Source organism: Larimichthys crocea, chromosome X (assembly GCF_000972845.2).
Source record: "Larimichthys crocea isolate SSNF chromosome X, L_crocea_2.0, whole genome shotgun sequence".
In the NCBI taxonomy this organism is placed as follows: Eukaryota; Metazoa; Chordata; class Actinopteri; family Sciaenidae; genus Larimichthys; species Larimichthys crocea.
Window position 1 is genome coordinate 8547280 of NC_040020.1, and position 11588 is coordinate 8558867.

At 46.2% G+C, this 11588-nt stretch overlaps 1 protein-coding gene across 2 annotated transcripts in view; it reads left to right on the forward strand.

The window, feature by feature from the left end:
• pld6 (phospholipase D family, member 6) overlaps positions 1-10980 on the forward strand; it is a 20204-nt gene extending 9224 nt beyond the window's left edge. For both annotated transcript variants that reach the window (XM_027283643.1, XM_027283644.1), the window contains exons 4-5: positions 7925-8154; positions 10426-10980. In XM_027283643.1, the coding sequence (XP_027139444.1) occupies positions 7925-8154; positions 10426-10682 (487 nt within the window). In that variant the 3' untranslated portion in view covers positions 10683-10980. The remainder of the gene's footprint in view (positions 1-7924; positions 8155-10425) is intronic.
• Positions 10981-11588: the final 608 nt, after the last annotated feature.

Below are 11588 nucleotides of genomic sequence, written 5' to 3' on the forward strand. Positions count from 1 at the left end.
GAATTTAAGTGCTGCACTATTAAATGTGTTTTTTTCCAGCTCAGGAGCATCTCATGTTATAATACTCACTTTAATAACAAAGCATGTTGTGTTGTAATGTATATAAAAGCACTGAACTTGAATAAAAACCTGCATTTGAAGTCTGTTCTTTAACTTTTACTATTAATCTATTTATACTCAACACGAGTACAGAGCGTTGTATTATCCTAGTATTAGTGTAAAAGTATTTGATTTTCCTAAAACCATTTTCTTCACTTCATGTAAAGGTTGCTCCTCTCGTTGTCACCAGCTGGTGGCGCTCGAGATGTTTGTGCTGAGGTTGAATCACAACCTGAAATAAAAGACTCTCCATTCAGCTAAAGAGTGGACATCCAGTGTGTCAGGATTTTAAATCATGTTTCATATTCTTTATAAAAAATAAAAAAAACACCACACTTCTTGTATCAAGTCTTTTGCTCCTTTATTTACACGTTTCATGATGTTAAAAAAAAACAAACAGCTCCTTTCATGCTCTTTAACACTGATGTGCTTTGCATGGAAAATAACACCCAACATGTTGCTGATTGGATTTCAATAGGATTACAGTTTCTGTACATTGCACTAAAAGAGACACCACGCGATCAACTGAAAAAAACTGAATGATCAAGAAACAATTCAAAACTTCTGAACGTAGCAGCTAAGCCTTAAACTTATCCATTCCTCTCTCCAGTGGAATGACCTAATGTTGTGACACGCCCCTGTGTGGGATGAGTGTGGTGGTTTATTACCGTGAACACAACCCGTGTCAATCATCACACCTGCACGGAGCAGCCTACCTGGAAATGTCGGTCCTGCTGCTGATGTGTGCGACACCGCGTGACTGTGGAGGAAAAAGTTCATGTCTGACGTGTCTGTGCAGATCCTTCTTCTCATCACACTAACCAAAAAAGATTCAATCTTCTATTGTTTTGACATTAAAAAGACGGGAGCTCACTCTCACTACAGGCAAAATAATATAAGAAAGTAATGAAAAAAAACGAACGTTAGAACGTTCAACAACTACTATTTAAAGGTTGTCTCACTGCATCTAGAGGAACTCCTGAGAACCGTCAAAAGAATTTAAAAAAAGTGCTTGAACAGAAGAACCTCCCGCTCAAAGTGTGAGGAGAAACCAGTTACACTGAACATGCAAACGCGATCAGAACTAGAGTCGTGGTTTAAACAGAAGTCAGGAGACAACGGGAACCGAAGACCTCGCACACAGCTGGAAAGCCGAGGACACCGTGAAGAAGAAGAGTTTTCAGAATGTCTCCGCACCAGCTTCGAGACCAGAGTCCTCATCCCGTCACCGAAAGACTTCCGGCACCACGAGGGCTACTGATTGGCTGCTTCACAGGCATCTATCCAATCGTGTACAATCGACTGGCTCTGACAGATCTGAAGAGCGCTGGGTTAAGGATAAAAAGGAAACATGAATGAAGTCTACGTGCTGCCTTTTTTTCCACTATCCTCCATAAAACAGCTGTTTCATCTGTCACGCATGAAACGCAGTCACAGCCTCGCGGGAGTTGTCGGATGTTAATAGAATAGTTTGACAGGAAGCTCCATTAACAGGTCAGAGCAGCGTGTGAGACATCTGGAGATCAGCGTGTCATCTGTTTTATTTTAGTTTTTACTGTTGTCTAGTAACATGCTGTCTTTGTGGACACCTTCATGTGAGTTTCAGCAAGGTGGTGCTACACACAGGTGAGGGTGATGTGTGTGTGGTGTTGTGTGGCCCCAGTCTGAGCTAGCTCCATGACAACAGAGCTGGACGATGTAGGCCTCAATCAGAAACTAGGTCATACAATGATTCCTTCACACGAACGGTGACAGATGAAGAACGAGACAGAGCGAGATCGCAGGGAGAAACCGTGACTCCTCTCTGACCTCAGCCGCTGCAATGAGTCGCTGTTGTGGGTGGATCCTGAGATGTTCGACCGTCTGACAGACGCTTCTTACACACTCGTAGGATCCGGCTGAAAGAGCCAAGAAGTCTAGTAAGTGGATTTAAGATCATTTGTTTCCCTACAAAGCTGTTCAACTCCAGACTGGATTCACTGTACCGTCCTCCTGACGGGCATCAGCCTGCCCGTGAAACCTTTTTCAGATGATCCAGAACGCTGCGCTCGCCTGTCTACCAACCAATCAAAGTCACATGTCACCCCACTTCTATGGAGCCTCACCGTCTACCTTAAATTCAAACTCAGATCTTTAATGCTCACCTACAAAGTAGTCTCCAGTTCAGCACCTACCTACCTGAACGTCTCACACAGACAGATGTACCACCTTCGCCTCAGTGACAATCCAACTTTTCTCGTCTGTTGTTCCCGTCGGTGGAACGTCCTACCACAGTTCCTTACAGATCAGGGGCGTCCCTCTACCTTCACAAACCTCCTGAAGACCTCCCAGCTCTTCAGAGAGGACCTCCCTACAACACTACCAACAAGCTGGAATGATAATCTGTCCCTCTACAGCTGTCACAGTACTCACTGCTGCACCTAACATCTCCTCGTCACACTGAGCTGAGTGTTTGGATCAAAGCGTCTGCTAAATGACTCGATGAGAAATGTAAACGCTGCTGCACAGGTACACTCTCTGTGTGTCCACTGGCTGCTGACGCACTGGATACGCAGCGTTCTAGTCAATGTTTCACCCCCACCGCTTCTGCCGTCGCTTCATAAGAGTCCAGAGCCTGCTCAGCTCTGCATGAAGCCCACGTCAATTTACACAGCACTCAGCTGACAGGAAGCCAGCCACAAACAGCACAGAAATCTGTCGGATTTCAAAATAAATCCAGGAAAACACACATAAATAGGAACAATGACCAATCTGAGCAAGTAACAAGTCGACTCCTAAACGTCCTTTAAGAACTGTCACAGCACTAACATGCACCTCGATCTTCTCTTCTCTGAAAGCAGCTTTGGATAAAAGCTCAGCTGTGAATAAATATAAACGCACAAACTTTGACACCAGCAAACTGATAAAATAACTCAGACTGTTTGTGACGTGCTGCTTATTATTCGATTACTAGGATCAGGCGTTGCAGAAAAATCAGGTGTTTCCATTAGTTTCAGTGGAGAGACGGTCCGTTTGCACACGCAGTCCACGACCCGGGGTCACCACAAAAAGAAACGCTGGCGTGCAGGAGAGACGTTGATTCAGATCCTCAAACCTCCACAGACGTCCTGAAATGTCTCTGAGATCATCGATTCATGACTAAATGAAAACTGTGTTTATTTCAGGTACCAGCTTCTAAATCTGAGTTGCCTGCTGCAAAATATACGACACAAAGAAGTTGATTTGTATCCGACTTTTTCGTTCGGATACAAATCAATAACGTCGGTTTTTCTTTGTTTTTAGGCGTGCTGTTCCACACGGGCAAAAAACCGTCAGATACACAAAATCCAAACCTTCTTTGTGTCGTTATATTTTGCAGCAGTCAGACTCCAGATTTAGAAGCTGGTACCTGAAAAATCAGAACACACAGTAATTCAGAGTTAGTCCATGAATCCTCGATGATCTCAGAGACATTTCAGGACGTCTGGTCGAGGTTTGAGGATCTGAATCAACGTCTCTCCTGCACGCCGGCTGCTTTCTTTGTGGCAACCCCCGTGCTGTGGACTGCCGGTTGTGTCAAACTGGACCGTCCTCCACTGAAACTGAATGGACACCGATTTTCCTCAACACCTGATCCTAGTAATGAATAATAAGCAGCACGTCACACCTACATTACATTACATTCATTGCATTTAGCAGACGCTTTATCCAAGCCTTACGAGGAGAGGCATAAGCTGAGAAAGGTGTAAAGGAGCACAGAGTAGTTGTTAGTTTTGTTAGTTTTGTTAGGCCAGGGAAGCATTCTGGAAACAGAAAGGTTTTACAAGTTTTTAAAGGGAGAAAGGGATGTTGCTGTTCTAGTAGCGTTGTGGTCCTTCCACCATTTGGGGACGACCACAGAGAAGAGTTTAGAGTGACCTCGCTTTGCGAGAGGCGAGTGGTACAACTAGACGGTTTGTATGAGCGGAGCGTACCAGCCCTGGTCGGGACGTGAGCCTTTAGTAGACTTTGTAAGACCGACATCCTGAATGTTCTGAGATCATCGAGGTGGATCAGTGCTAAATGGAAACTGTTTTTTCAGGTACCAGCTTCTAAATCTGAGTCTGCTGCTGCCAAAATATAACGACACAAAGAAGTTTGATTGTAACCGCGTTTTTCCGCGGGAAAACCTCCGGTTTTCCCCGGAAATAACGTCTCGGATAAATCAAATAGAAACGTCGGTTTTCCATTTGTTTCATGGGGGGCGCTTGGCAAAAACCGGGTTTGCCCGTGTGCCATGGTTGGTCATTCCACCTTTGGGGACGACCACAGAGAAGAGTTTTGAGTGACCTCGCTTGCGAGAGGACGGGGTACGCACTAGACGGTTGTATGAGCGGAGCCCCTGGTCGGGACGTGTCCGCACTTAGATAAGCACGCTGAGATAGGCAGGGGCAGTCCTGAGGTGGTTTTGTAGGTAGCGTCAGAGCTTTGTGTTTAATTCTGGCAGCTACAGGCAGCCGTGCCGGTCGCGAAGAGTGGGGTGACATGTGACCTTTTAGGTTGGTTGAAAACCAGTCCGCCTGCGGCATTTGCGACCATTTGCAAAGTGTTTGATCGCGGGGCGCGGGCAGGTAGGCCAGCCAAAGAGCGAGTGTGCAGCTAATCGATGCGCGGGAGCTGACTGTAGCCTGTTCAGAGCCTGAGCGCATATTGGGTCAGGTACGGTCTGATTTTCTAATATTGTACACTGCATAGCGACATGGACCTCGCTCGGAGGGGAGGAAATGTGCTCGAGAGAGAAAGACGTCATATAGTACCGACGCCCAAGGTTTTTAGCAGCATGGTTTGAGGATCTGAATCAACGTCTGTCCTGTACACCGATGCGTTTCTTGTGTTCCCCGCGTGCGGATTGCCGGTGTTGGAAAACGCACACGCTCCACTGAACCGAACGCGAACACCTGTCCTGTGTGAGGACCTGGTCTCCGTAAGGAGGTACAGGTGATGGGGTTGGAACTCCTCCAGGCAGACGGTGCAGGAGATGATCCCAGTGTTCCTGCTCCGGCTCCTGTGAAAGACAGAACAACACGAAGTCACCTGAGAACCAACCTGGTGATCAACAGGTGTATGTGTGTGGTGTGTGAGAGTGTGTGAGGATAGAGAGAGAGAGTGAGTTGTGAGGATGGTGTGTGTGTGTGTGTGTGTGGTGTGTGTGTGTGTGTGTGTGTGTGGTGTGGTGGAGGTGTGAGTGTGAGACGGACAGAGAGAGAGGTGAGAGTGAGAGGTGTGTGCGTCTGTGCTGTTTACCTTTGACGTCACGGCTCTCGTGGTTGCAGAAGGCACAGGTGTGTGTGTGTGTGTGTCGTGTGGTATGTGGTAGAGTGGTGTGTGTGTGTGAGAGTGTGTGTGTGTGTGTGTGAGAGTGTGGTGTGTGTGTGTGAGAGTGTGTGTGGGTTGTGTGTGGGAGAGTGTGTGTGTGTGTGTGTGGTGTTGTGTGTGGTGTGTGTGAGAGAGTGTGTGTGAGGGTGTGTGTGAGTGTGGTGTGTGTGTGAGGAGTGGTGTTGTGTGTGTGGTGAGAGTGTTTGTGTGAGAGGTGTGTGTTTGTGTGTGTGTGTGTGGTGAGAGAGTGTGTGTGTGAGTGTGTGTGTGTGTGTGATGGTGTGCTGTGAGATGTGTGTGCGTGAGGTGTGTGTGTGTGTGTGTGTGTGTGTGTGTGGGTGTGTGTGTGGTACATTTTGACGTCACAGGACTTCTCGTGGTTGCGCGAAGGGACAGGTGAACTAGAGTCACAGGTCTCCGTCATCTTCTTCTTAGGAGGCGGCTTTCTTTTGGACTTACGGCGACCCATAGCTCACGAACCGAACCGAACCGGGTGTTGTCTGTGATACAAACACAGAACAGGAATGACACCTGTGAGAGGAGGAGAGCGGGAAACAGCTCCAGAGGTTAGCAGGCTAACGTTAGCACGCCTGTTGTTTCCAGCCTCGCGACATTATAACAAGACGTTAACGGGCTCGCGACACGCTCGAGCACGTCGGAACCCAGCCGCAGCGGTCCGACATGTCGTGAGAGTCCACGTTAACCTGGCAGAGGTGTGCTGTGTTCACCTGTGCGGCTGCTGAGGTACACGTTGCTGCTACGAGCTTACCCCCGACTACCTCCGGCCGCCGGTAGCTGTTCTGTGATTGGAGGAGAGCGTGTGCGCTCACCCGCTCATGCTGCAGACACGTCAGTCAAAGCATGGACGCACAGCCCCCCTGAGGACATATATAGGTGCATCCTGTTCCCCGGTGGTGGCGACAAAGGCTAACAGGTGTGTTACCTGCAGCTCGTGCATGTCTCTGTGTTTTTAAATGGTGATGTTCTGTTATGATCTGGTTCTGGTTCTGTTATGATTCTGGTTCTGGTTCTGGTTCCTGTGGTGAACGCTCAGGGTGTGGACCGGAAGGGGGTCGGCCTCGGCGTGGTGGCCTCTCCCTCAGCCTGGAGCTGATTGGCTGGCTCCTGCGGCGCCTCAGACCCGAGAGACCCCGCAACGAGGTGCTGTCTTCCCTCTGAGGTGCCTGCGTGGCAACACTGTACACCCTACCTGCATCTGCATCTGCATCTGCATCTGCCGCTCCATCTCAGTAAGTGGAGCACCTGTACACTGCCATCTCCATCACCTCAGCAGCTCCACCTGCTCACCTCTGTCTGCATCTGCATCTGCAGCCTCAGTAAGTGCAGGCATACTGTGTCCAGTCAAAGGAAGTTATTATGTGACCTTCTTGACCTTTTACAGAAAATCACACCAAGAAACTGCAGAGGTCCTGACGCCCACTACAAACTATATTCATATTCATGCATACAGATCCGTCAGTTTCCATAAACTTTACATGGGATGTGATGCTCGGGGAGTTTGGGGAATATTCCAAACTGGAAAGTTCAAATCAGCTTTATCATCAATGCTGCTACATGTACAGGACATACAGAGTATTGGAACGTCGTTTTCCTCTTATCCCGTGCAAACAGCATGAACATGACATATAAAATATAAGTAAAAGATGTAAAAAATATAAAATAAATATCTAAAAATATATAAGTTGGTGGTAATTAAAAACAAACCGTATCAACATGAATCCAAACATTTAGTTTTATCATAAGCGGACGTGTGTGTGGTTGTTTTGCACATTTGTTTGGATGGTATGATTATGACATGTTAATTTCAAAGTGACTTTAGTTTGGCGGCCAAAGGTTAGTTTGGTCATACTCAGGGTTGCAAAGGTGCGGAAGTTTACGGTAAATTTCCAGAAACTTTTCATGGGAAAGTTCAGGAATACTGGGAATATTCCAAATATCCATGGGAATTATGGAAATGTATGTGAATTAACTGTAAATTGGTGGTAATTTAGACAAACTGTGTCATATCCAAACATAAATCTAAACATTTAGTTTTGTCATAAGCAGACATGAAAAATAAAATAATTAAAAAACATTTCAGCAGATTTATTTGTAAGTAGAACTTTATCAAGTTTGAATTATCTTATTGAACAATATTCTGTAGTCCACCAGCTCACATGTGTGTCTTCAACAGTCTCTATGTGCTCTGGGCTCTAAAGTGTGGTCCAGGTACAGAGATCACCTGTGCAGGTAGGGGGCGTGGCCTCAGTAGCCCTGCAGTAAGCAGTGTGCTATGTTCATGTGACTGAGGAACAGCAGATAATCAAGTGTACCTACATGAAATCTGGTTGTTTTAGTCAAGATGACGATAAAATATATTTTCCATAACTATATTTAAGTACCTGAGCTCTTGCAGCTGACAGTTGGTCTCAGGAAACATGTTCAGATCTGCAGACGTTACACTAATTAGTCTTTTTTTCTTGTTTTCCAGTTCCTGTCTCTGCTCCTTGCCCCACGGCGTGGAGACCTCCTTCTCTCGTTTTCTCCGACATCTCATGTCTGCTTCGTCCTCTCTGGACTTGTGTGTCTTTGCCTTTTCCAACATGGACCTGAGCAGGGCTGTGCTGGTGCTGCACAGCAGGGGCGTCACCGTCCGAGTCCTCTCTGACAAGGACTACATCGCCATCACTGGCTCCCAGATAGGGGTCCTCCGTAAGGCCGGTAAGGACAGCAGTGTATGTCTCATGATGCACAGTCACGATGACGAAGCATCTCCCAGGCTGTATCGAGATATCAAAAAGTCGCACTAACCTCTGTGGGATCATTATTAGAGACACATTTCACTTGAAATACGGGAAGGATGACTCAAGGAAAGGTGCTCGCTCTGTTCTCTGACTGTCAGTGTCATGGTCGGGAAGTCTCCCAGGGTTCCTCACTGGTAAACAGAGCGATGATAGGAACAGTCTGGGTAAATGGAAGTTGCCACTACAAGCCCTCCTTCCTGTGAGTCAGTGTAATCACGCTCTCAAAGATTTTGTGTCAGACTCACGCTGTCTCGTTTTCTCTCTCAGCCCTTCTCTCTCATTTAAGAAATTACTGCCGCTGCATACGGTTAAGTAAGAATTAAGTAAGTAAGAAATTGGCAACCAGACGACAGATTTCATTAGGCAAAGTGTTTCTAAGTGTGTGTGTATGTTGACTGCAAACCTCATGAGAGCAACTTTAGTGCTGAGGATGATCGACTCGTCTTTCCATACTGATTCTGTCACGAGCAGCTGAATATGACACATAACCTCAGTGCTCTGGCTTTGTTTGCTGGTTGCTTATGAAACATTTCTTTCACAAGAGAGATTTCCACTGACGCGTGGATCAGGGAGAATGATCTTAAAGGAGCCGAGTGCGTCCTGGGGTCAACGCAGGAACTACATCGACCTTTAATTGCCGTCTGCGTTCACTGCTCGTCGTCGTCTCTGGCTCTTCACGTTGAGTTGAATAAATTCTAAAAAGCTGAAAAGGCATTTACACAAAGCCATTAGAGGGGTCGAGAGGACACGCTGCCTGGAAGAGGCCAAAATTAAAAACACATTTCTGATAATTGTTTTCCTTCTTTTTTAAGGGAAATGCACTTAACCTTTTGCACACTGATATCCAATCCCTTCATTTAGTCTGCAAAATATTTACATTCTCAACAGAATTCATATTTTTGTTTTGAATGTAGGTTTATGTAAAATACATACATACACATACATTACTGCAGTTATTTAGTCAACAAAATGCTTTTTTCTAAGTTGCAATATTCAAAAAAGTCCTACATGACTGTCATGTCATGTACGAAAGGTTCAGTCCCAGGATCAGAATCCGAGCTGCGGCTCTTTGCTGCATGTCATTCCCCATCTCGCTCTCTCTCCACATTCCTGTCACTCTTCAGCTGTATCTATACTCATATTCTGTGGGGTTCCAGAGGCTCACGACAGTGTCAGTAAGAGATGGTGTTGTGTTGTGCTAGAAAAAGATCATAATAAACACACGTGAGGAATCAGAAGTAAAATATAAAGGCCCAGGTTTAACAGATCTGAGAGCTCGTTCTCCTGCCTCACAGCTTTTCGTCTGCTCAGACTGGATAAAAGAAATAAACGAGTTCATGCTTGTTCATGCTCATAGTTCTCTGTGTTTGTCGGGTGGGGGCAGCATTCATTGTACTCAGGGAAGTGACGATATGATCCGTGCACACGTCTGTTAAAAGTGGCAGACAGGAAGTGGGCTGATAAGATGGAGGTCGCACACCTCCTCAAAATCAAGTGTTGACGTTCATTATTTCGGCGGTTTTCTCGTCCTGAAGGTCTGTCTGTCTGGACGGCTTCCCTCAAACTCACTCTGCTGATCCTGGATAATAACCGCTGTGATGAAGCTGGTTCTGTTCACACTGAGACACAGAATCAGAACCATGAATGAAGGATTGAGATGAGATCAAATCAAATACTTATAATACACTTTTTTTGTCACATGATGGACAAACCGTTCTGAAAATATGCTACACGTAAAAAGCATCAATCTGTTGATGCTTCTTGTCACATTGTTGTAAACTCAGTGATCTGATTGGTCAGCGGTCAGGCTGAAGTGAACCTGTTCAGACTGTGTTAGTTAGTAAAAGATCAAACCTGCTTTTCATGATTTCGCCCCTCGGTGTCTCATGATTTTATGGAGAGGATGAAAACATGATGAATGAATGATGAATGCCTTTTATTGTCACTACACGCATGTACAATGCCAGCGCAACTCCAATGACAAAATATCAAACCTGACCTGAATGTTAGAGTGGAGTTAAATAGTGAAAGTTTAAATGGATTTAGATGTATTCATCCTTCTCTTTACAGCTTCAGGTCCATTAGGAAACTCTTACACTCTTAGAGGAGCTCCTCAGGCTTCACACAAAGCTCCTTCTGTAGTGATCATCTTTATGCTCAACACCTCCACCTGCCCTCTGCCCTACAGGGATCTGCGTGCGGAGCAACAGGAACTCCGTGCACATGCATCACAAGTTCGCAGTGGTGGACGGCCGGCTGCTCCTCACCGGCTCCCTCAACTGGACACTGAACGCGGTGCAGAACAACATGGAGAACATCCTCATCACCGAGGAGCCGGACCTGGTGCGACCCTTCATCAAGGAGTTCGGCAGGTTATGGGAGCACAGCGACCCGGTCCGACGCCAAAAACCAGCTGCTCGTGTTGATGCTGGAACTCAAGACTGATCAGACATGTTGGAGTTAGAAAGTGTGCATTAAAGGTCCGGTGTGTCCCGGTTAGGAGGCTCCACCGAAGTTTAAATTTTATATTCTCGCGTTTCTTGTTCCGTTGAGGTTTGGAGGACTTGTTCATGTTGAAGTGACAAATGTCACTGTGAGTTCCTTTATTTAGAGAACCACTGTGTGTAATTCTAGGTGACACTGTCTGTAAAGTCTTTGTGTCTGTTTTGTTCAGGGCGTGCTGCTGCACTCTGTTTTTCCGTTGTGTTTGCAGAGTGCCAATAAAACTCTTTAACACACTGCAGTTCTGGCAGGTCTGTTGCATCACTGGCCTGAAGCTGTAGTTTCTCTCTTGCTCCAACATGATTTGTTCTGTCTTGTATTCATAGAAAAGACCTCACAGCCAAACAATGGTTTTCAGGTTTGCACACACACACACACACACACACACACACACACAGCTGATCTGGTTTGGGCATGATTTAATGAGCCCGGGTGCATGATCCCTCTGCATTGCTCAACAGTCAGGCTGATGCTTGTTGGAAAAAGCCTGAACTGGTTTGTCTGACTTGTAACATTTAAAGGTCAGCGTGCTAAATGGGAATGTTAGACTTAACGAATCAGCTGCTATATTTTATCCACGCTTCAGAGAGGAGCGGCTGAACTGTCAGGTCATGCGTAACTGGTGCGTAACTGGTGCGTAACTGCTGCCTGCGCCATTCTACACACACTCCAGCAGCAGCCTGAAGTTTACTACTGAGACTGCGTCAAGAGGACGCAGAGGGACAAAATGAAACCGGAATGAGGTGATTTAACCTTCAAAGTAAAAGTTTGGCTGCTCACATGCTGCAGTACCATGATGGTGGATCACTTTGGAGGCAGCTTTAATGTAATGTAAAAGTGATTCAACAC